The sequence below is a fragment of the Glycine max genome, chromosome 13 (assembly GCF_000004515.6).
Source record: "Glycine max cultivar Williams 82 chromosome 13, Glycine_max_v4.0, whole genome shotgun sequence".
Taxonomy (NCBI): domain Eukaryota; kingdom Viridiplantae; phylum Streptophyta; class Magnoliopsida; order Fabales; family Fabaceae; genus Glycine; species Glycine max.
The window spans coordinates 1739594-1765461 of NC_038249.2; the positions used below are offsets into that span (position 1 = coordinate 1739594).

General features: G+C 34.9%; 1 protein-coding gene across 1 annotated transcript; it reads right to left on the bottom strand.

Annotated features, from left to right (window-relative positions):
* Nucleotides 1–925: 925 nt before the first annotated feature.
* On the bottom strand, nt 926–6438 carry LOC102664487 (uncharacterized). The gene is made up of 14 exons (XM_026125056.2): nt 6418–6438; nt 6074–6341; nt 5886–5970; nt 5639–5769; nt 5461–5551; nt 5310–5378; nt 4857–4946; nt 4631–4751; nt 4386–4550; nt 4234–4308; nt 3968–4114; nt 1744–1809; nt 1443–1617; nt 926–1155 (listed from the first exon to the last, which is right to left on the bottom strand). Exons 1-14 carry the CDS (start codon nt 6436–6438, stop codon nt 926–928), a joined length of 1734 nt encoding a protein of 577 aa, XP_025980841.2.
* Between the last annotated feature and the right edge of the window lie 19430 nt (nt 6439–25868).

Sequence of the window (25868 nt, forward strand, 5' to 3'; positions counted from 1 at the left end):
TTTGGTTCTTCATTTATGAATAGATGCATTTTAGATGGTGGTGAATGTGAGCGAATGTTGTTGAAGATGGGAGACAAAGGTTATGAATTATTCTCCATTAGTATTCTGCACTAAAGCTATTAAACAAAAAAGAAGAAGTGGTTTCGGTCCATTGCCACTAATTTGTGGAGTTTTCTTTTCCTCCAAGCCTGAAATCAAAGATTGTGTGGCCCTCACGCTTGTGTCAATCAGACCAACAGTAAACAACAGTACTGGTTATTAATTGCTCCATTAAATGTGGTTGTAGCCTTTATTGATATGCACACAAATGTCTAATTAATCCTGCGAATTTGCTCTTTTGATTTGACAAACGGGAAAAGTTGTTGCATTTGTGATATCTTTTTAAATATTTAATTTATTAATATGCATCGATATTTCTTAAAAAAATCCAGAATAATTTTTTTTTCATAAAATATATTTTATAAATATCCACAGTAGTTAAAGTGGTATATATTATTCATCGTATTTAATGTAAGTAGTTAAAGTGGTATATATTATTCATCGTATTTAATGTAAGTAGGTAATATTAAAAATCTGTTGGTGTTCAAACAGAATGATTATCAGGACTAAAAATTCACTTAATTAACAAACATTGGTAATGTTAAGCAATCAGGAATAAATATCATATTAATCAACTAACATCAATCAGGAATAAATATCATATTAATCAACTAACATCAAACACTTTATTCAAACATGTAAAGGCATAAATATAACAACTAAGTAAATTCATAATCAATAGCATCCAAATAATAAATTGTCTGGTTCCCCAAGGGAATATTAAAATGGTTATAAATATTACATGATTACTGAATAAAATATCAAACAAAGTTACAAATATTTTAAACCAAAATATTTAAAGCTAGTGCATTCTTAACATAAATAATCATGGGGAGTCGTCCTCGTCCTCGTCCCACACAGTTTTCTTTCTGGCAATGACCTCCCAAAGAAGTTGATTCGGCCTGAAATAAAAGACAACTTCGTCAACGGCCATCAAATCGTTTTCTGTTAAGAATTGGAACCATGGCTCAGCAAAACATTTAAGCCCATTATGCATACTCAACTTCCAAAAGTGACGACGCCCACGAACACCAAGGACAGTAACATAGTCGTCTCCTGCATTAACATAACCCACAACATCGAGTGGCAGTACCTACATTGGAACGAAGCTAGTCAGTAAATATTTAAAAGGTATGATATTAGAAAACAAAAACAAACTTCATATGACCAAACTGTTACCAATGGATAAAGTCTAACAATCATCCAATTATCGACATCCATAATAAACACATATTCTCTGGCAGAATGGACAGGCCTGCCACATGTCTGTGCATGCAGTGGCGGTGAGAAGTGGATATCAAACTTCTAATTCTTGTCTGGCGCAGCAAATGTGATCATCACACCTTCATATATTCCCATATCACTCCTGAAGTGTTTGAGACCATTAGCAATGTAGACTCGGTTACTAAATTTTCTAACTCTTATATGGTGCTTCTTTCCATTGTAGTCCAACACCACATAATCCGGGTAATCTGGAGCCCATTGTTTATGATAAATAGAGGGTACCTCAATGATATTCTGGAAGTAAAAACCTAAATGTGTTACTGATTTATAAGGGATCATGTAAATATTTAAACATATATTAGTTTTTTTTGTGGGATTAAAAGAAATGGATAAATATCATAAAGGATGGCAAATACTAACCCTGTCAACATGAAATACGACCTTAAATTGGTATGTCATACCAGATGCGAATACCATAGGTGGGTCCTGAATGGCATAACCAAAATGCAAGCAAATAAAATAATTTAATACAAACAAATAATGAAACATAACAACAGGTATACGAAGGTACTGACGAAAATGATCAATAAATACCGTTAATGTTCCGAATACAATCCTTAATATTCAATAGCGGTTGCAAAAAAATGTAGTAAATCATGCACAGGGGGGATTATAAGGCAATACAAACAAAAATAATGGCTCATTACAACAAACCTGCAAATCAGAATAGAAAAATACGCTATACGAAGGCACAACAAAATATATGTACTTGGTTTGTGTTTGGAATACATTTTTTAAAAACATGTAACCAAAGATGGACCAAAAACATATAAGAAGTATCACAAAAATAATAGGAAAAGACATAAATCTAACAACATATTTTGTAAATCTGCGGACTGAACATGACGAATATCGTAGTCAATAGTGTTACAAACATCAACATCATGTAGTCTATAAAGGGCATATAACATATAATAACCATACAAAAAGGAGGGAAAAGTAAAATTCACTAACAACATTGCAAGGATTAGTGATGAACGAATGTTGAACATATACAAATGAGAAGCAAAAGAAGAAGATGGAAAAACATATACAAAGTAAAGACGAAGGATGGAAAAGTTAAAGAACTTACGACATTGGAGGCGGTTGATGATTATGTACTCATACTGTTAAGGGTTGTATGACGTTGTTTGAGAAATGACATAAGAAATGTGGATAATTGTTAGTGGTGGTTTGATATACTTCACGTTTTGTAATTATTATTATTGAATGAAAATGAACGGAGTTTAATAAATACATAACCTACTTGGCGTAGTAGTTATTGCTTATTCTCACCGGTTTTTAAGCAACGTCTCTTCAAATATACTACTATTTTAATACTATTTAATAGTGCGACTATCAACAGTTAATTAACAGTTCATAATAATAAATGTTTTCTTAATTATATAAAATAAATTAATATATTTAATATTGGTGATGTGTATTAGTTGGGAGGCTTTTACACTTCCCCGTAATAATAATGATTACCTTTCTCACCCCCAATAATGATTAGACCACTACAACTTTCGACACATATATTGTGCATTGGGAATTTGCACCTGCTCACATTTGTACTTTATAACTGGCCAATTAATTACATGTATTGATCTATATCTTATGTTTGTACCCATAAGACTTATTATAGCTACAAGCCCATGATCCTTTTGATGGCATCGAGCTTACCTGTGTATATGTACTATTTCCAAGATGATCCTTTGGCCGGATTTTGTAAATGAGTATACGTTACCTTCATAAGTACGTCAACATGATATGTGAAGTTTTAAATCCTACGTTTGTACTTGAAAACCTGCAAGTAAATAAAAGTATCACATTCTGTATTCCATATTAAAATTATATATTAAGATAATAATACTCAACTTTTTGGTTATTAGGAAAATAAATGACATAACATAAAATGTTCTGAATAAATGAATTCGAATCTTAGGACAATTTTAACTTAAAAGTATATATTAAAATTGTATTACAATGCATAAAACCCTTCAAACACCTGCATGTGTAAATAAAAGTATGACATTCCATATTATTAAAATTATATACTAAAATAATAAAACTGAACTTTTGTTTACGAAAATGAAATACATAAAATTTACTGAACAAATTGATAACACAAATTTGAATTTGACAACAATGTTAATTTCATTTTAATACAATGCATAAAACTATTAAAACACAACACAAAAGTTAAATAATTTCAGTAAAATTTCAACAACAATTAAAATACATTAATGTTTGGTATTTTAATATGAATCTTATATCCGCATTTCATTATGAACAATTTTACAAGTTATTATTTTGTTATTATCATATTCTACATTAACTATTTTATAAAATAACTCAAGGTTAATGCTGGCATAAGTTGTAACATTCATATAATTCATTCTTCATACATCGGTAATTAAACTTGTTCCACATCACAAAATACATCATAATGATGACCTAATTGTTCAAACCAAAAGGTATGACATTTCAAACATAACATACACACATTGTTCAAACCAAAAGGTATGACATGTGAAACATAACATACATACATCACTTAAAAAGTTACAATTTTTTAAATCAAAATAACAACTAATTACTCAACTTTTATATGCTTGTTGGTTGATAGTTCATATGTTGTGAAGTCGTCACTATCAAACTGACTACTTCCTTGCTGATCGGACGTTCTTTTTGCAGGAGTTACAAAGGCAGCATTTCCAGGATCATATTCAGATGACTGTGACAATGAAGGCTGTGTAACAATACATATATTATTAGTAAATAACAATTATTAGTAAATAACAATACAATAATAATTAAAGTGATTCCCGGTAAAAACAAATAATGTAAACAAATAAATAAAATGTCTACTGTAGGATGGTAATCTTGTTGTGATGAAGATGCAGCACCAACAGCGGCTGACTTGTTGCTTATACACTGTTCATCCTGCAAGTAAGAATAGATTGATAAGAATTTTTTTTTAACATCTACGAATTACACTGACATGGACAAATTATTATTACCTGTAGACCTAGCGTGAATATCACTGATTGTATATGATGTTCCTGTTCACTAAAATCCAACACGGATGATTGGTGCATCTGTATACGGTGTTTGAATCTGACAACCCAAGTTTTACCCAACAATTGATCAACACACGCAGGGAACACCTTGATCTCATCACCACTCTACAAATAAAAAACCATTTTAAATACACATTTGTGTTCATTGATCATTTTGTAATATAATTGTAATATAAATAACTTACCGCAATCAACTCTTGACGATATTCATCTGCAGTTTTACCAAATATTTTGATACATACTGCATCCCAAAAATGGAAGTTTGCCTTCTCCCCATTCTGTTCCATCTTGACAACTAACTTATACCTAGACCAACAAAGCATTGTTACAGAAAACAGTGAATCTGGATGACTTAAAGAACAGAAATTCGAATAACTATTCAATTCGTATTCGGCAAAAAATAAATGTTACCTTGGAATAGTGTGAGTAACATGATTCTGGCACGAACGGCAGGCTGCACCTATTTTTAATGGATCAAAAGTGGTTGTACAATATGGACAACTGTCATAACTCCATGGTGTATCAATCATCACCTCATCGACAGTGCCCACAGTCAAACAGTAACAATCCTAAATAAGTTTAATTCATTTTGAAAATTTATAAGAAATTAGAAATATCATAACAAAGTCCTCGGCTAACTATACATTAAGTTCATCACAAATTGATAATATCATAACAGATTAAGTTCATAAAATCAATATAATAATAATCTATAAACAATGCCTTTAAGTGGTAATACTTGAAAATGATAATGACTCTCATCATTTTAAATTAACAACAGTTAATAGACTTACCTGTCGTAGAGTCTTTATTTCACCAAAGCTCACTATTTGAGCATTATGCAAAAACTTATCTTGGCAATACTAGGTAGACTGTGACTGAGAAACACCGCCCTCATCATCTAGACCGCCAATATAAAATGGCACACGTAAACTGCATCAATGAACAATTTAAATGTATACCTGTACCAAACTGCTTAATAACCCAGCAAACAAATTCAAATCATTCATTGTACCTATCATGGAATTGTTGGATTTCTACAATGTCACCATTCACATACAACTTCGAACCATGCTTTATATTCTGTACACTGAGGGGATACTTGTCTGCAAAAAATATAATGCATATAATGCATTCATAAATTGAAGTTAACAATGAAACATTTAATAAATGGAGAACGACTTAATACTGACCCTTGGGTTCTTTAATCTTAGCAAGAGTTAGCATAACAACCAATAGCTTTTGCACAAAATGGTTTTGCTCAATAGCATCATCCAGCTGAAGAGCATATTCCTCCCACACAGTCATGATGATCTCAACATGACTATAACATAACAAAACATATACATACATGTTGGGTCTCAATTGGGGTAGAATGACAAAGTTAAATTTGATTACAGATCACAGAATACTACAGAGGTGGATTAAAATTAAAAAGACCTGTTGTCTCTCAACTTGACAGTCACTCTGTATGCTGGATTAATTGTTTTGCGTTCAATCACTTCAACAATAACACCCACAATATCTATTTACATTGCAGACAGAGTAATGCTAATTATGTTAAATATATTCATACCAACTAATGATGCGTACAACAATGATGCCTACCAAAAAAATAAATTGCATACTAACTAAAGTATCAGGTTTTGCAACGCCTGAAATTATATCAGCAAATGAAGTAATGGCATGAACATTAGGAGGAATCTCAGGTCTGTCCACCTCTTTGACAGACGTTGTCTTCACAAAATAAACCAAATATTTAATTGCACTCACTTTGTAGTCAGAATGAGTATCAACAACCTTCACGTTCTGAATAACATATGCACCACCACAACGCAACTTGGGCTCAAATTCAGGGAACAATTCTTGCCATAGAGTTGCCCCAATATTTGTACCCTGCAACAAATACAAATGACACTTGTCAGTTAACTAGAGATGAAAAACTTGTTAAACTGAACAACATTTAAATTACCGTATGGTTCATCAACACCATCTCAATGGATTGTCGACCTTTATGTTTGTTAAGATGCCACATATCAGTTATTCGCACGACTATCTTCCAAGTACCTTTCTTTGTATGCAGTTCACATAGGAGGTTTTCTTTGCGAGACATGACTACAAAGAAAAAATTTATGTGAAGCATTGAACAAATAAAAGAGGATTGAAAAAAATAAATGAGGAAAGAACAAACCTACAGGTCTTCTCTTCGGCTACTTGGTTATTCTCCGCCAACAGACAACCAAATTAAAGAGTATTGAACAAAAATGAGGGTAGCCAAAGTAAATGAAAACAACAACAAAAAGTACTAAAACGTGCACATGCAACATCAACAAAGGTCGAACCTTTTGTCTTCATGGCATACACCGATAAAGAAGTGAAAAAACCAAATATACCAAACCATGCCAAACAAAAACGAAGACCAAAACACAACAAATCTAGGTTTAGGAAACGATAAAGAAGTGAAAAAACCAAACATACCAAACATACCAAACCAACCCAAACAAAAACGAAGACCAAACACAACAAATCTGGTAGACATGCCCAAAGGTCTAACCTTTTGTATCGTTGTCCTGCAAAAACTTAAGAATAAAACAAAAACGTATTCACTGATAGACATGCATCATCAAAAAGACCTAAACCGATATACACCGATATTCAAACCTCATCATACATTCCAACCCAAGCTGAATAGGAAAAACAAAAATGACGAAGAAAACCTTATAAAGAATGCACATGCATCCTAAAAGAGGGTTCACAGCCAAAAATCGTTCACAGACACAAATAACCGACTAAAAATGGAAAACCTTGGTATAGGAAAACAAAAACGAATGACAAAATGAACAAAGGTCGAACCTTTAGGAAACGATAACATAATGATAAAATTGCCAAAGGTCTAACCTTTTGTATCGTTGTCCTGCAAAAACTTAAGAATAAAACAAAAACGTATTCACTGATAGACATGCATCATCAAAAAGACCTAAACCGATATACACCGATATTCAAACCTCATCATACAGTCCAACCCAAGCTGAATAGGAAAAACAAAAATGAGGAAGAAAACCTTATAAAGAATGCACATGCATCATAAAAAAGGGTTCAAAGCCAAAAATGAAAACCTTGGTATAGGAAAACATAAACGAATGACAAAATGAACAAAGGTCGAACCTTTTGTCTTGTTGGCCTGCGAAAACTCATATAACATAACAAAAACACGTAATATACACCGATATACCTACGGTGAGTCCAACGATAAATGCAAAGGAGAGCTAATCGAAACGGGAGAGCATTCAAAACCCAAAAACCAAAAGCCACAACGGAAATGGAAAATGGAAAGGCGTGTATACATGGTTAACCAAGTTGAATAACAAAAACAAAAATGAGGAAAAAAGTGCACCTACAGTGAGTCCAACGATAAATGCAAAGGAGAGCTAATCGAAACGGGAGAGCATTCAAAACCCAAAAACCAAAAGCCACAACGGAAATGGAAAATGGAAAGGCGTGTAGCAATGGAAAGTGTGGGACATCGAAAATAGTGAAAAATTTGAAAAGGCGCATCGGTAACTGAAGGGTTATCTAGAAAATGACAAAAGCAATTAATGGCAACCGAGAAGACATTTTTGGGCGGGAATGAGAAGCGCTGGCATTGCGACACGTAGGCACTGGCAATGCCATGTAGGCATTGTCAGGGTCTTGTTTGTATCATGATAGATGATTTCTCCGCACTAATTTTGTAACCATTTCATCCACCATATGATTCTTTTTTTGTGTGTGTAAATCAAGATTATTTACTAACTTTATCACACCATATTGGTTTCAATATATAGTTCTTAGTTAAATGGATTAACAAATTTTCATTGTCTTTATCTACTATTCACTGAAATCACCAGCAAGGAAATAGGCTTGACAGAATCAACAAGGAAAGAAGACCTTGTTAAGCTTGACTCTAGTCCGACTTTGTAAAATAACTTGAGAGGTGTAGGATAAGTGAGAGTTAGAAACAACAAAAGTTAAATGCCACTATTTTTAATGCTATTTTACTTATTTCGTGAATCAAAAGCGGGGCATTGCCCCTCTTTTTGGACCAAAGGAGTGAAGCACAGACCAAGGAGTCTAACATGTGTGAGAGTCAATAGGCAAGTAAACTCGTAAGGCACAAGTTTATTGGTAGGATCCCCCTGTGGGTTGCATCGTTAACTAACCCTGATCTTCTATGAAATGTTCGAGTGAAAGCATACCTGTTGGGACCCAAAAGATGGTGAACTATGCCTAAGTAAGGCAATGCTAGAGGAAACTCTAGTGGGGGCTCATAGTGATACTGACGTGCAAATCATTCATCTAACTTGGGTATAAGGGTGAAAGATTAATTGAACCATCTAGTAGTTAGTTCCTTCCGAAGTTTCCCTCAAGATAGATGAAGCCTGTAGGTGAGTTCTATCGAGTAAAGCCAATGTGATTAGAGGCATCAAGGGCGCAATTCCCTCGACCTATTCTCAAACTTTAAATAGGTAAGACGACACAACTACTTTTTTGAGTCGTGCCACGGAATCAAGAGCTCCAAGTGGGTCATTCTTGGTAAGTAGAACTGACAATGCGTGATGAACCAGAAGTTGCGTTACAATTTCCAATTGTGCGCTAGCCTAGACTCTACAAAGGGTGTTGGTCAATTAAGACAATAGAACGGTGGTCAAGGAAGTCGAAATTCGCTAAGGAGTGTGTAACAACTCATCTACCGAATCAACTAGCCCAAAAAATGGATGGCGCTAAAGCGTGCAATCTATACCCGACTGTTGGGGCAAGGACCACGCCTGGATAAGTAGGAGGACGCGACAATCACTTCAAAATCCAAGGTGCGAGCCCCGACAAAGCGTTTGTCGGTGAAAATCTTGGTGCTAGTAGCAAATATTCAAATGAGAATTTTGAAGGCTAAAGAGGGGGAAAGGTTCCATTTGAATGACACTTGCATATGGGTTAGATGATCTTAAGGGATGGGGGAAGCCCCTTAGGATTAACGAGATTCCCATTGTCCCTGTCTACTATCCAGCAAAACCACAACCAAGGGAACATACTTGGCGGAATAAACGGGGAAAGAAGACCCTATTGAGTTGAACTCTAGTTCGCTTTGTGAAATGACTTGAGAGGTATAGGATAAGTGGGAGCTGGAAACAGTGAAAGTGAAATACCACTACTTTTAACGTTCTTTTACTTATTCCATGAATCGGAAGTGGGGCACTACCACTTTTTTTGGACCCAAGGTCGACTTCAGTCTGTCAATTCGGGCAGAAGACATTGTCAGGTGGGGAGTTTGTCTGGGGCAGCACATATGTTAAAAGATAACATAAGTGTCCTAAGATGAGCTCAACGAGAACAAAAATCTCATGTGGAACAAAAGGATAAAAGCTTGTTTGATTTTGATTTCCAGTACGAATACAAACCATGAAAGTGGGGTCTATCGATCCTTTAGTCTTTCAAATTTTGAAGCTAGAGGTGTTAGAAAAGTTACCATAGGAATAAATGGCTTATGGCAGCCAAGCGTTCATAGATATGTTGCTTTTTGATCCTATGATGTTGGCTTTCCCTATCATTATGAAGCAAAATTCACCAAGTGTTGGATTTTTCACCCACCAATAGGGAATGTGAGTTGGGTTTAGACCTAGTACGAGAGGACATGTTAGTTTTACCCTATTAATGATAGTGTCAGAATAGTAATTCAACCTAGTACAAGAGAAACTGTTGATTCACACAATTGGTCATCGTGCTTGGTTGAAAAGCCAGTGGCGTGAAACTATCGTGCGTTGGATTATGACTGAATGCTTCTAAGTTAGAATCTGAGCTAGAAGTAACGCATGCGCTAACTGTCTGTTTGTCGAATAGTAGTAGGTGGTCTCGGCGCCCCAAAGGCACGTGTTGTTGGTGACCCTTGTAAGGAGAATTAGCCTTCTGAGACGCCTTGAAGCGTAATTCCCATTGAGTGACAGGTAAAATCCTTTGTAGAAGACTTAAATATGCGATGGGGTATTATAAGTGGTAGAGTGACCTTGCTTCCATGATCAACTGAGATTTAGCCCTTTTCATTTTGATTTGTCCCTCCCCTCCCAATCTAATCCAATTACAAACAAATGTGTCCCCCCCCCTACAAAACCAATCTAATATTTCTTTCTTCTACTATGTTTGGCCAAAAGAGGCTACTGTCCGTTGGCTCTCATTGCTAAATGTGTGCGGATGACCAAGTCCTAAGTGTGTGTGTGTGTAAGTATGGTGACTAAGTTATGTTATGATATGGTGATGATCTGCCATCGAGGCACAGACTTAGCCAACGGGGCACCGACCAAGACAACCGGTAGCCATGGGCCACAAAGCCAAAGTTAGTTAGTTAGTTAGTCCTACGTAAAAACTGGAAACCAACCATAACCTGCCAAAACTGAGCGCGTGGCAAACTCATAAGCCCCTAAATTTAGCATGAGGCCATAACCTAGCACCGGGGACCTAGCCAAGGCAAGAACGAGCCAAAACCATGAAGTTGATCGAGAGATAAAAAATTGAGCCAACGGCGTGCCAAGACTTGCCACAGGCCAAAACCAAGAACTAGACAAATCGAGCCTTGAAACTTAGCACACCCTGGGGGAATCACACTAGAATGAAAAGGATCTAGAGGCTGTGCAGGTATGAGACTGTACAATTGAGAATGACTTAAAAAGAATTAATTGGTACTACCTATAGCAACAAGATACATATATTTTTTAGTGAACTAATTTTAAATCATATACTCTTGCATTTTATAAGGATAAACAATTGTCTTCTCCTAGAATTTTACAGATGGTCTCTCTTAGAAAATAAAAATTTAGTAGATCATATAGGATTGAGAAGAAAGAAGAAACAAAGAAAATCATGCTGAGCCACTAAATGGAGAAGAGGAATTATACACGAAAAACGTGTGAATTACTATGTGCTTCAAGAAGTGAGTAAAACAATTTTCTTTTTCAAAACTTCCATGGTATATTTCTTGAAGGATTTTCTTTGGGATTCTCATTAAAAAAATTGGGGATTGATTAGTAACATTCTAAGTGTTACTTATATATGTTTGTTTTGATTGTGGTGAGAATATATGATTGCATTCTGAAATCTGATGATGAATTACTATTCCTATTATTATTAATAATATAAGATTTATTATATTATGTATTATTGCTAGATGTTTATAATTTGGTACTCACAAGATTGATTGATTGAGATAGACCAGGATTATTTTGTATACATTAATAATCAATTAACTTGGAATATAGGTTCTTAGTATGTTCTTGTGAATTCTTATTGAGTGCATGAAATTATGAAAGAAATAAAAAAAATTGTGAATTCTTATTTTTCAACCTTCTTTTGGAGACATTCGAAGATGGTTTTGAACCTTCTTTATAGTCAATGTCGTGGAAAGTCTTGTCTTTAAGAGTACAATTTTTAAGACAATTTTGTCCTGAAATCGTCTTAGAATGTTTTTTTTTTAAAAAAAAATTAAGAATTCTAAGATTGTTCTTCCAAAAATTATCTTAGAATTATTTAAAAAAATTAAAAATGAGAATTATAAAATGATTTTTCTAAAAACCGTCTTAGAATGTTTTTTTTAAAACAAAAAATTAGAAAAAAAAATTGAGGATTCTGAAATAATTTTCCCAAAAACGGTCATAAAAAATAGATTTTCTAAGACATTTTTTTTAAAACCGTCTTAGAATTTTTTTAAAAAAAAATAAAAAAAATAAAAATATGATTATTAAAAATTATGTAGATATTATAATATGGTCTAGAAGAAACCGAGAACTGAACTTATGATTTCTTCCCATAAAAGGAATCAAAGACATGCTAGTTCCACAATAGACTTACAAAAATTTGCATAACATGAAATTCAGTTTTTGGTTTCAGAATGAAGTATCCAATTGATAGTTGGGAAGCTAAAAATATGGTAAAAAGCCTACCACCCTGGAATATATATAGTGAAGTGAATGAACGGACATCAGCTTCAGCAGAACCAAGGAATTCTTTCAATCTTTGTGGCAAAAAAAATGAAGTTAAAGACTGACAATACATATAATTTATTTGGGTTTTTAGCAAACATAAAAGTAATTCACAATTTTATTATTTTGGCAAAAAAATATGAAGTTAAAGACTGAAATGTTAATGGACAATAATTGTACACTATATAATTTTCCACCCTTTTTTAGAAGCATTAACTTTAGGCACGTTATTGTAACTTTATTTCAATTCATAATAGGGTTATACATATATCTAGATAAGCACTTCTAAAATAACAATCTTTATAAAGAAAGTCTATAAACAGTGTACAAAATAAATAAATAATATTGTTGAAAAGATTAATTCAACCCAACTCAACCTTTTATCCTTACAAAAAAAATCCTGATAAAGGTGTTTTTGTGCAACCTTTTATATTGGCATAATAAATAGATAGATAGTATTATCACCGATCATATCTATCATGAGTGCATGTACTGACTGAATTTTAAAAACACTAATGAAAAACAATAACATGGTGAGAAAGAGGACAAGTGTACCATCTTCTTTAGACTCTGAATCAAAAGAACAAAGTTATCATTCAATTGTCATTCAAATCATAGTTTTCTTATTCACTAGCACTCCATTTTATTTTGATGATAGTACTTGGTTTTCTTTACTACATTATCAGAGACCATAAATGTAATATCAATCTTACCATTAAATCATCCAACGACACTTTCACTTTTGAAAGCATGATTTCACAATTATATGCTCGCCTATGCTTAATCTGCAGGGAGTGATAATATTATCAATCAAAATCAAAAGGATGGTAATTGTGTCATGGTCACCAAATATATATCAATGAGAAAAATGATAAATAGAAACTATTTTAGGATCTACACCACATAGATAAACACTAATTATCTCCCACATTGCACTATACATGTGAACTCTTATAGTTCTATAATATAAGTGAACTCTTATAGTTATATAATAGTATCATACTAAAACTACCACAGACATTGATGCCCCGGGTTATAATTACTAGGAACTATCGCATTTCTTGCATTTTCTTAGTAATTAGTTCTCTTGCATTTCCCTGTCACATTTAGTTATAAACAAGCAGATTATGTAAATATCCGTAAGCAGTGTCAGTGCTACTGCAAACTGAATCTAAATTACCAGTTGTTGCACTTTATCATATTTAGGACCAGTTGAGCTTTGCACATTTGACTTTTTGGCAGGACTTGAAAAGACTTCTGCTAAGAAGAGACTCTCAAGGTCTAACATATCAATCTTTGGGGCCCTACATTAAGATAATAAAAGGAGGCGTGTAAGACACTAGAATAATAGAAGGATGATTTTTCATTAGAAATGAAACACCATAGCCAATCAACATTACTTAGAAGCTTCGCCAGATTTTGTGTCTTAGCCCACAAACTTCCTTCCACTGCTCTAGATAGTCTCAACCAATGCAATGGCTTCAACTTTTTGGTGTTATTCTTTGAGCTGATCGTACGTGATAGAATTTTGGTTGTCACTCTGCAATAGTGTAAGAGAATTAATTTATGGTCATGTAGTCATATAGTACATTGATGGAATGGAAGCAAAGGGAAAAAGAGAAGGCACCTGAGGATTTTCAGCAACATACTATCGAGTGAGGATTGACATGTTTTACAGAAGTTCAATTTGAACTCCCGTTCTTATTCTTATTTATATACATACGATGTCTAGGAAAATAAACTCACCATGCCTCACTATGAACTTATATATATTTATGAACATGAACTAAGAAAACCATCTAAATGAAAGGGAAAAGGGTAAAACTGCCTAGCTAGATGTCACCTAAGATAAGGGAGATACTCAGTAAACTCAAGAATGCTTCTTCACCTTAGAAGGAAATGCATAAAGAACCATCCTGCTCTTTCTTCAGTTGGCTGACAACAAAACAAAGTATTCTTACAAACAAGGCTAGTGAACCAATATGCCTTTACAACATGTGTTTCCCATAGGACCGGATGAACACTGCCAAATCAGTTTGCTGCACCTAAAACACAATTACAAATTTAATTATAAGCTACATGATTAAGAGGTCTCATAAAATTTAAGTGACCTAGACAATGCCGCTGGACTGGCCTGCAAGACCGGCGAGGCTTGCATAATCATGTTCTCATCATGCTTTGAAGGGAAGGATTTAAAGAGTGTTTCCCCAGGAACTAAGTTAGCCTTGTCATTTTTAATCCCTAGTGTTGCCCTTATAGAGCTTTTTGCCGCTTTTGAGTCATCAATCCTCCAAGTTTTTGGAACCCACAAGCTCTTTTCTTTGTTGCTTTCTTTGTTGTGTCCATCCTCACCACCTGACTTATTTGACTCAATTGGCGAATCAAAGCATTATACATGATTCACGAGCGTCAAGACTAATAAACATTGCAGTACTTAGGAGATCAAAGAAGAACCAAAATAAGAACAAACAACATAGATAAAATCCACAAACCAACAAATTCAATGCAAAATTGAAGTTGTGCAGCCAAAATTCCCCCAAAAAAATCCATGAAAAAAGGAAAAACAAAACAAAATAGCAAGATCTCCATTCACAGACACTCGCATTTCAATCCTAAACCCTAACACCACAGCATTCGATTAAAAAATGGAAGCCATACACCAAAGGCTCCCTATCATTCTCCTCACCTATCCTCAACACAACCTTCAACTCCTTCAACCCTTGAGCCATGAATTCGAAGACCTCGCACGCCTGCGAAACGACGTTGTTGCAGAGGGAGAAGAGGCACACGAAGTCGTCATGGTGCAAGATGAGGTAGGACTTAACATGAGAGCAGATTTGGAGGGACTGCAACTCTAGACGCTAGATTAGGAGATGGAGATCCGGTGTCAAGAAAGGGGAGTTAGGGTTTGAGAGTTCCTGCACCAAAAGAAGGTTGCAGACGTTGATCGATGAGGGTTTGGGAGATTGAGTGGAGGAGGTGGACGAAGATGGGGTTCTCTTGGAGGAGGTGGGTGGGAGAAAGAAGAACCAAAGGAGGTAGAGGGAGAGTCGGAGAGTGAGAAGGAGAATGACGTGCAAGAGAGTAGAAGGAGAGATATAAACATTAAAAATACATCCACTTCTGAGATGGTTTTTGTAAAAACCATCTTAGAATGACAACATTCTATGACAATTTTACGAAAACCGTCTTGGAATGATAACCATTCTAAGATGTTTTTTATAAAATCGTCTTCGTTAAAAAATCATATATTTACAAAATTGTCATTATCTTATATATTAAGACGGTTTCTTAAGGAACCTTAATCGTTTGGCCATCATAGAATACGCTTTTTCTAGTAGTGCATAGACCTTTTGAAGAATCAGAGATCCACATTGGTTCATGGATATGAACTCACTAAGTTATGTTTGTGATATTTGTTTGTTCAAGAATTGAATGCAGTGAAATGTTGGTGTTTATTTACTGGAATGTTATTTTGTTGTGTGAATAAATTTGTGATTGTTTTATAAGTATATCTATATATGTATTTAATTTAATTTTGCAAATACCATAGTTGGATTTTTTCGGTTACCGCACTAATTCAGAACAACACTATTTGCGAACTTTTTTAGAACTTATTTGATTCAGTAGGATTATTATCTTATTAAAAGTGTTGTTTTCAGAGTTCGAGGAAAAAGCTTTTGAGACATGGGATAATTAAAGACTTAGTTCATTATAAGTTAAACTTTGTAGATGCTCATATTTGAGAATAAAATTGTTTATTTATACAAGCACTTTGTTATTTATAAAATTTTTACATATTTCAAACCATTGAAATTTCAAAATTCTTCTTATTTTATGGATAGGGACTTGCCACACATTCCTTTCGAAAAGTTATATCAAATACACATATTATACGTCAAAATCAGACATAGGAGTCAAAAGTTATGCCCTTTCAAACTTTTAGACTTCTTTTCTCGTACCTACATGTGCTTATTCAAATGCTCCTAACTTTCTCTCCTTAAATGCAACCCAACTCATATATGTGTCTTTGCAGAGCTTAAAGAACTACCTACATTTCTCCTCAACAAATCATGACCCCGTTTGCCTTGCACTGTCAACCAATTTTGGTTTCAACTTTGCCATGTTATTCAATCTCAACCAAGCATAATTGTGCTATTTTCAGCATACCGATAAGTATACAACTCCAAATCAAATCAAACTAGGCCATTAACTCAATGAAAAATTTATTTACAAGTTTCATGAAGACAACAAAACTCAATTACGTGATCACACTACTAAAAAAATGACCTTCTACATCGGTTATTATCAATATTCTACGTCGGGTCATAGACCGACTTTGAATAAGTTGTCGTTGAAAGTCTAGCCTTCTACGACGGTCGTAAAAGACCCGTCTTTGTTTGTTGATGAAACTACATCAGTCTTGCTGCAGTCACTGTCATAATATAATTTCATTCAACGATGGTATTTTCAATAACAACCGACGTTGATTGCCATAATTTCTACGTCGGTGTTAATGTTAACACTGTCGTTGTTTGTGGGTCATTTTAAGTCGGTGTAAATGTAAAGCCTGACTTAATAGAGTTCTATACAACAACAATTTTTCATTAATACCCGTCGTTGAATGTTAGGATTTCTACGACAGTCACCATAAAAAATGTCGTTGAATAAGACTATTCAAAGATGGTTTTTTTTCCAAACACCGTCGTAGAAATCCTTACATTCAATGACGGTTATTCATAATAACCTTCTTTGAATGCATTTCCTGTGACAGTAAAATTGTGTTAAACCATTAAATCAAAAATAAAAAATTACCAAATTATGAGCACAATAGTATACAAATTCAAATGAAGTGACAATCACTTGACAGTCACACAAGCAAACTAAATCAGAAATAAGAAATTACCAAATTTTGAGCACTCTTGTCTCATATCATCAAGTATCTCATCATAGTCTTCATCATCTTTGAGCTCATTTGAAGAAAATGCATGAGTTTGAGAAATAAGGTTGGCTGCAACATAATTACAGTTTCTACAGATCGAAATCAAAAGTATAAAGCAATTAGAATTTAAAACACATGTACAAGTGATCCTGGTAAGAAACACATGTACAAGTAATGGACAATCCCATGAAATCCGATCAGGACCATGATCGAAGTCCAGTGGCCGACCTAGGTGTTAAGCCTACAGCACCCCGATTCAGGTTTGGGTTAGGTTGTCTTGGGCCTAGGGTAGCAGCTAAGGAAGGATTATAATCAGCTTAAGCCACCATGATACAAAATTTACATTGGTATCCAAGGAGCTGGATGCAAAAAACTCACCAAATGGATGAAACTCAACAGTAGTGCAGTTGAATGTGTCCGATAAGAGTGTGAACCACTATACTTCAAGAACAATTACACACACATTAGTGGTGTATTGGAAAATGCACGAACCTTACATTTCACTGATAATTCAAAAAGATTAACTTGGATTTATAATAGTTCTCCAAGATGCCCTTATAATATCATGCATGTAAAGAAGATAGCTTAACTCAATTCTTAAATCAACTAATTGTTTGTTTATGATCAGCAAGTTTGCACTTCTTCTCTAGCATAAAAGTCTGAAGCCATATAAATAACATCATTATATATTATACAGTCCATGACTTCAGAATATACTAATTAACTTACTCTTTGCTTCTTCCAAATCCCAAACTTTATTACTCCTGACCATGCTCCAGAAAGAATCAACACTTCTGTTGAGTCAAAAGTCACTGATTCTACTGAACTAGTGTGACCACACAAACTCTGCATAATGCATAATATTTTTAGTCAGATAGTATTGTTAGGTTTAAAGCTCAACATGGCTCTGCTACTACCATAATAAAGTCAAACCCATGTCACAAAGGGAATCCAATCAGCAAACAAGGTACAAATAATAGATTATTATGATCTATGTAAGTTCAGTTCTGAAGGGTGCCTCTGCATGTGTGTTTATATGTTTCAACAAATAAATTTTATCTACTAATTAAATTCTGAAATTACTCTTGTTGCATCTATGTCAATATTTTTTCTTTCTTTCTTTTCATAATGTAATGGCTTCATGTTTGTTTGATTAACTTTTACCAATTGGAAAAAGAGGAACATTATTGTCTGGATTTAATCTTTAGAAATTTAGAATAAACCTTCCACTTCTAAGTTATAACCTACCACTACCCTAAAAAAATTTGAAGAACAAGAGTTGTTCCCAATACTTATGAGAAGCCATATTCATATTCTTTTGGTAAATTGTTAAATAAACATTGTCAAACATGGCATTTAGAGTGGCTAGCCTAATACAGTATAGAAGCGAGGATGATGTTCCATGTGACTAAATCCAAAGTTGTTGCGAGCCATAACACTCCCTCTAGAAAACAAGTGAGAATATATTATGGCCAAGTAACTAGATTCAAATCCCTTTGTCGTCGTTGTACACCAAAAAATGTATAAAGACCCCAGTTTGGTTTCCTCATTTTCTATTTTCATCTTCATTAAAAATAGGACATGATGGAGAAAATGTGTTTGATTACGTTATAGGAAAAATTTCCAAAATATAAATGCTATTAATTACTATGTTCATACTTCATACATACAAGTAAAACCATAGAACTGATCTATTCAATAAGTGACATGCTTCAACAAACAATAGAAACCAGATATTTTTATGAAGCCTCTAAAGGCAACAACTGGCTCAGGTCAACTATGAACAAAATTGTTGATCTCACTCAAAAGTTAAACCTTTTGTTAAGTGATCTCAAAGACAAGATCCAATTTCCAGTAAAGACTACACACACACACAGTCACACAAATGACTGACCTTCAATCTCTCCCCATCTCTCATCAGATCCACCGTGAAAAACAAAATTTCAAAGAATTCATCACTACCATGGTTTTGTTAAACCTTGACATGACCAAACCAAGCCTAACTAGGTAGCTAATACTAATAGACCTAATATTTAATTTTCTCTTGGTAATGGGGGGAACTACTTCATTGATGGTTTGAAAAAATTTTCTAAATAATCATATCATTCTCTCTTTCTACTGTTTAGATCATGATACACACGCGTTCTCAATTGACAAAAACCAAAACATATCAGACTTGGATTAGTGCATATGCCATTCATTTTTTTTTCCAGAAAACTAACAAATGTGAAAGAAAAGCAAGCTATAGAGATCCATTTAACATTTTCAAGTTTGTAGATAGGCATGGGTTTAATATAATAAGACATCATCAGAAGTTGTAGCTCCCCTTTCTTGTAAAAAAATTAAAAAGGTTGCATATAGTTCCCTTGAGAAAAACCATCCAAAAGATTATTACCAAATGGATTCAAGGGTGTTTCAAACTTCTCTTGACATGCTGTAATTGGGAAAAGAAAAAAAATAAATAACTGTTACATTATGGACACTACAAATACATAAAATACTCATAGGAATTGGGGTCAATGTCATCTTCTTCTTGAGTTTGCTAGCTACAAGCACTAAAAATAAGATTAAGAGAATTAAAATCGAGAAACAGATAGACTTAGAGAGACATGTGTTGTCATGATTAATGTAAACATTGACCACAACATGACCTCCAGACAAATTAAATCCATTAGTCAAATTATGAAGACAACAAACTGGCACAGAATTCATTGAACACTATTATGTACCTGGGCAAGCAGTGTTACCACTAAGCATGTTTTCTGCAGTGCCTCGTTGCCTATATAGTTACGAACACGTCGTTGGTCACAGCAAGTTCTAATGTGAAGTTTATTTGTCAGCATCACACAAAGCAACAAAATGTTAATTAATGACCTACTAAAAGTGCTAGGAAAATGGTGGCAAGTTATAAATGTTTTAGAGATCTACCTTCATGCCGAAGTAGGTTGCTCATAACAAATATAAAATCAACTGCAAAAAAGTAAGTCATTGACACAAATTTCAGAGATGCACATCGCACTTTGTTCGAATAGCATACAAATAAAACAAGCCATGCAACAACATGTCTAAGAAAGCTAAGTAATAAATCATAAAGACCAATATAAAACAATACCTGCAAGAAATCATTCCAACTTGTACATCTACTAAGGTTGCCAATCATTCTTGCAAGAAATCCATAGCCTGCTACGACAACAATAATAGTTACACCAACCTAGATCATAAAAAATATAATGATAAAGACCACTGCTGGTACACATAGGCCAGTATGAAGGCACACAATAGAGTAAAATAACCATGTATCAGCCAGTTACGGAAATGACTGGACAGAATGTAACAATAATTTCATAATAAGGGAATCGACTGTAAGCACAACTTTTAAACATCAACATGCCAACAAAAGCACCTCACAACAATGTAATATATCTATTGTCCCTTAATTGTCAACAATACTACAAGTGCTGATAAGAAAATTATACCAATTGTATCAAATACACCATAATTGTTATTCCTAACTAATGATTAAGCCTTTTTACACCCCATGTCTCGATTCTTTAAAAAATAAGTTTCCCATTTCTTTAGAATTGTTGTCATGGTGTCCTTGTCCAACAGCGTGTCATCACCAAACCACTACAAGTTATAATATTTAAAAGTTACTGATGCCAATATCAAAATTGAGTACAAGTCATAGTCAACAAATAACGAAAGTGAACTTTATGTATACCAGGGATCAATCAGTCTTCACCTCCCCGCTTTCAATGTTCCACATCCAATACATCACGTAATATCCATATTCATAACATTCGGTTTGAACGTGACTCTACATATGAAAAATAATTCAATATGCTATACATTACAAAGTTACAAAGCATCAACAGACAACAATAAGGCATGCATGATATGACTAACCTTAACTTCAATCCACTTAGGCCCAGCTTGCTTAGTATCACCATGCGAAGTCGTCTTTAATTTGTTCATTGCACTGGTTACAAAAAACCACATCAACGCATATAAAAGGACAACATATTCAGGTTTGATATTCAATCATGAACATTTAAGAAGGCATGGAATAAGTTATATGTTATCACTTAACCTGTTAATTGCGGCTTTGATATGAATACCAGGTTTCCTACGCAACGAACAAAACCAAACAACATGTTGCATAGGACACAAAACTACGAGCTGCCAATGGGCCCTGCATTTCATGCACGTTACATATGTATAACACAAACATCGGTTAAAGTATTATTGTTAAACATGACTTACTGATGGAAGTAAGCTCCGAGGTACACCTCTAATTGGGATTCCTTAAGTCATGTTTCAATGTATTATTGGCATTCACCACATCTATCTTTTGCATTGTGCAAGGACTGTGGCTCAAGGAATGCATACATGGAACCATGACCCAAGCTTGAACTCCACTCATCCATATACCTATTGAAGACATTTGAAATTAAAAAACATAATCATGTATATCATAACGAATATTCATTCTATGAGGAACAAATAAAATAAGGATTTTACTTACATCATCCATAATTGTTGTACAGATATGTTCAAACTTTTGTCACCTGCTATTATTTCACTAACATCAGAATATGTTAGGAAGATCGATGTAGCTCCATCTACAATTCCAAATTTACTCCCATCAAACATAAATTCTATAGGCTTGTCATAAATATCAAAACTAAACTTTATCAGCCCATGCATCGGATCATCTGCATCCACATCAATCGGTGTTGGCACATGTGCAGCCACTTTGTTTGGAGTAATTTATGCATCCTGCATGGTTAATGAATGTGGGTCAGTAGTTAATGTCTAATCTATGAATGTGTTAATTCATGTACGACAAAATAAACGTGTTACCTCATGTGATACAACTTTCACAAGCTGTGTGGGCCATGCAATGAATGTGTCAAGGGCCTGCCTGACAAACTGTATTTCTGACATGGGGTACGAGACTTCAACGTCAGCATGGATTACTTTTTCAACACTGACCCTTACCACATCATCTGCATAAGCCACACTATGTATGATGGAACCCCTCTGAAGTACTTTTCCCAATGCCACCAATTGTGTACCATCATTACGTTGCACATGCAATCCCATACTTGGTATGACATCAACAACATCTTCCCCTGAAGGGTGCACACCAGTTTCAGCATTACTTCCCTTTGTGCTGACACAAGCACCTAATTGTTGTATGTCAACCTCAATTAGGGCTGAGCACAAGGATCCTTTTTGTGACAACTTTATTTTAATGGCCTATTTCAACGCCATAGTCATTTTTTCCAAGCTCCTTTTGTTTTCTTCTTCTATCTGACTCCTCATTTCTTCCCTAAGCCTTGCAATAACTTCATCTAACTGTTGTTGGCTGATGGATGTGGAGGAGTTATTGGATGCACGTGATGCCCTTCTATAGTACTGACTAGTTGTCACACCTGACCCCGCTGCATGAACACAACCCCCATGGTCAGGTTGCCCAATGATAGTGTTGAGTATGTCGTCACGACCATGGGGTACAAAGCTACCCTGCTTAGTCTGCTTTTCTAAGGAGTCCTACACAAAGCACGTCACAGACAAACAACAATGTGCGGTGATTGTCATTATAAAATTAACAAATCATTCAAATTCAACAATATTAGTTAAGTCAATATTTTATCGGATATTTCTTGTTCTAACTCTGATGTCATATTGCCATAACGCTTGGTGCGGGCCACCTTCCACTTAACATGTCTTTCAATTGAAGATGGGGGGTCCTCAATATTTGTTGTATTTTCAGTCAGCAGTGCCTCTTCTTGTAGTCTTTTTCTTTTCTTGTCTAACATCTTTTTCTTAAGCAAATCATAACCCCCACGTGAAAGTAAGTGAGGGCAATCGTTGTGTTTTTGAATTGCTTGTTCCCGTTTCCTAATACCCTGTAATGTCAAATATATAATATCCATCAATTTTATTGATGAGACCGATGAAAATGGACAAGCAATATTAATTTGAAGTTAGATGCCATGCACAACTAACCTCCCAGTTAGGTGTCTGGCGGGTTGCTGCAAATTCTTTCCAAGTTTCAGGATCTAGACCATATTTTGTGACAACATCTTGCGTTTGTTGGCCGTTAGTGTTAGCAAACACAAATTTGCTAGTCAAGGTGGACTTAAATTTCCTCTATCTTATCGCAACTGTTGACATGACCTTTTTCTTCGCCTTTGGTGCTTCTGGGATATCAAATTTAGCCTGCATATATACATTTGTTATGTTACATTTAGTCAATGTGAACATGTACTTTTAAAATATAACATCAAAATAAAGACAACATGTATTTGAGGACTTACTAAAATGTCATCCCACACTAGCTCCTTTAGCAATTCAGGTATATCTTTCCAGTTGCTATGCACAATAGGAACCTTTCTCGAGCAACTACCCCTAGATAGTTGTGGAACTTTTCCTTCTGATGGCCCGATCCTCTCCCAGTAGCGGGATCGATATTAACTGTCGGTCTTGGCTGATCCACGGCTCTTAATGTTAAGCTTCTAAGCCGTGTCGATTGTCTACTCCTCTTGGAAGTGGCCTCTGGCTGACCATCGGACTGCGGAGGAGACCTTGGAGGTGTGGACATGATCCTGTCAAAATAAAATTAATAATTATTAATGTTCAATGATAACACAAAATCTGAATACAAAACAATAAGTAAATTGACACAAAAAACAAAACATTATTCTGAAACAATGCAACTTTGTTATGTAGGAATGTTCTCCCATAAACCTTCATCATGATCTATACGATTTGCATATCCATCATCGACGCCATCAGCTTCATTCATACAAGGCATTTTTTGTGAAAAACCAGGCGTCTCACTAATGTCAAGGGTTGAATCATCATTATGGTAATTGATTCCACTTGGTCTTCCTTACAGAACCACTGACAATCTTGAATTACATGGATCTTCGACGTAGAAAACTTGTCTGGCTTGTTCTGCCATAATGAAAGGTTCCTCCATATAAGCCACCTTGCTAAGGTCTACCAAAGTAAATCCCAATGGATCTTGATGCACACCCGTATTCCCGTTCAACCACTTACACTTAAAAACAGGCACTCTAAATTCACTATAATCAACCTCGCAGATTTCTTGAATGGCGCCAAAGTAAGACATCGATGCTCGAATGGGGTTGTTGTCCGATGTACTGCAAAAGTGATCCGAATCAGCATCAACACTAACCCCACTGTATTGGACAAAACTTTTATCATCTTGTGACTTTGTGTAGAAGGAATAATTGTTAATGTCATATCCCTTCCAAGTAAGGACATTTAGATTTGGCCCAATAGCTAACAATCTTAGTGTCATACCCTAATTTCGTCCGGGGATTATAATTTGATGATATACAACCATTGATTGGCCGCTTCGAGATATTTGGCACCCTTTGTTGCACAATATGTGAAGTCCCGAGACGTGCCGAAAATCAAAAGGAAGCAGGCTTACGCGATCCGTGAAAATTCCATGATGTGACGGAAATCGAAAGGAGGTATTTTTCGCAATCCGTGAGTTTTCGTAACTTCTTCGAAAGCTAAAAAAGAGTAAATACATAATCCGTAAGGACTCGTAACCTTGTGGAAGGAAAATAAGTATCGTTATAAAATTCATAAATTTTCGTAACGTTACGGAAAAAGAATTACCAAAAAAGGTAGAGGGGGTGCATTTAGTAAAAGGGGAGTACAAATAGCAATCAGGCCCACTTGGGCCTTCCAGATTCTTTCTCCAGAAGGCTGTTGCTTCTGGAGGAAGCAACCTTGCTCGCCTGGGCGAGCTGGGTGGCAAGCTCCTCCCCTATTTTGCTATAAATAGGGGGAGGAGTGAAGGCAGAAGGGGTTCAGCCTTCTTGGCACTTCTTATTCTCTCGAAATTGCTGAGAAAAATTATTTCCGTAAAGAAAATCCAAGCCGAGGCGCTTCCGTAACGTTTCCGTGAGTAATTACGCGAAGATTCTCGACCGTTCTTCAACATTCATCGTTCGTTCTTCGTTTTCTTCAGTCTTCAACGGGTAAGTACCTCAAACCGAGCTTTTCAATTCATTCTATGTACCCGTGGTGGTCCACATTTTGTTTCATGTATTTTTATTCTCGTTTTCATTCGCTTTCTATACCCCCTTTTGAGGTGCTTAAGTCATTTATTTAAGTCATTTCTCGCCTAATCTAAAAATAAAATAAATTTCCACCGATCATTTGAATTGTAGTATTCGTTAATTTCTGTTAAAATGAATTCCGACCGTTCGGTCGTGCCGTAACCACGTTGGAAATCAAAAAAGAGGTAAAATAATAATATAATAATAAAAAAATACCTTTTAGTAAAATAAAGCGAAAAATCAATCGGACGTTTTCTCTTTGGGATTTCTCAGTCTTAATTGAATTGACTAATAACTAAAGTGAAACTAAGGCTAAAATCAACTCGCCTAGTCAAGCTCGTCCACAAAAAATAGGGTTTTGAAAGTTTAT

Excerpts from the sequence above, each read along its gene's own strand:
- LOC102664487 (XM_026125056.2), bottom strand. The coding sequence starts at position 6,438 with ATGGTGTTGATGAACCATACG. Across the intron at positions 4,115-4,233 it reads AACAAGATTACCATCCTACA|CCTTCATTGTCACAGTCATC; the intron begins GTAGACATTTTA and ends ATTGTTACACAG. Across the intron at positions 1,618-1,743 it reads TCGTATTTCATGTTGACAGG|AATATCATTGAGGTACCCTC; the intron begins GTTAGTATTTGC and ends TTTTACTTCCAG.